This window comes from Rhincodon typus, chromosome 23, assembly GCF_021869965.1.
Source record: "Rhincodon typus isolate 14 chromosome 23, sRhiTyp1.1, whole genome shotgun sequence".
Classification (NCBI taxonomy): domain Eukaryota; kingdom Metazoa; phylum Chordata; class Chondrichthyes; order Orectolobiformes; family Rhincodontidae; genus Rhincodon; species Rhincodon typus.
Genome location: NC_063354.1, coordinates 3,324,723 through 3,325,235, shown reverse-complemented (window position 1 = coordinate 3,325,235; position 513 = coordinate 3,324,723). Strand labels below are relative to the sequence as shown.

At 49.5% G+C, this 513-nt stretch overlaps 1 protein-coding gene across 4 annotated transcripts in view; it reads right to left on the bottom strand.

Annotated features, from left to right (window-relative positions):
- The window catches only part of si:ch73-281f12.4 (Ras-associating and dilute domain-containing protein-like), an 81,057-nt gene that overhangs the window by 62,382 nt on the left and 18,162 nt on the right, over positions 1-513 (bottom strand). For all 4 annotated transcript variants that reach the window (XR_007264599.1, XM_048610979.1, XM_048610980.1 and 1 more), the window contains one exon: positions 155-477. Coding sequence is in view for 3 of the 4 variants with exons in the window: in XM_048610979.1 (XP_048466936.1) it covers positions 155-477 (323 nt within the window). In the remaining variant the exon portion in view is untranslated. The remainder of the gene's footprint in view (positions 1-154; positions 478-513) is intronic.

Genomic DNA, 513 nt, shown 5'->3' with positions numbered 1-513 from the left:
GATATGGCTATGCAAATTAATGCCTAAATACCAGTTAAATATTACAAAAGTTTCTGTCTCGGGTGCAGAGTTCCAGACTCACCCCACCCTCTGGAGAAGGAAGCAGAAACCTTTTGAGTAAAATGCTAGCTGATGTGGACGAATTTGTTCTTACCTTCCTGGAACTGTAGCCTTGCAACAGGAGAAAGTAGGGGAACTCAAAGGGTGGGTGTATGGAATATTGGGTGGAAGTGTCATCACTGCTTTCAGTCTCCTCCTTCTCAAGACTGAGACACGGCTGTTCTGTGTCCTCCTCAGTCTCTGCAGCTTCCATCCAACCATTCCTGTTGCTCCGTCTCGATTCCCTGCTCTTCCCCGATAGATTCACCTCGCTGACACTTCGCCAAAGTGCAAAGCTGCTTTCAATCTCCTCGTCTGTCAGAGCGGACGAGGCCCGGGCTCGGCTCATTTGCAGTCGGCGAGCCTGGGCGTTGATACCTGTGACAGCAACAACAGGAGGAAACAAAAAGAGGT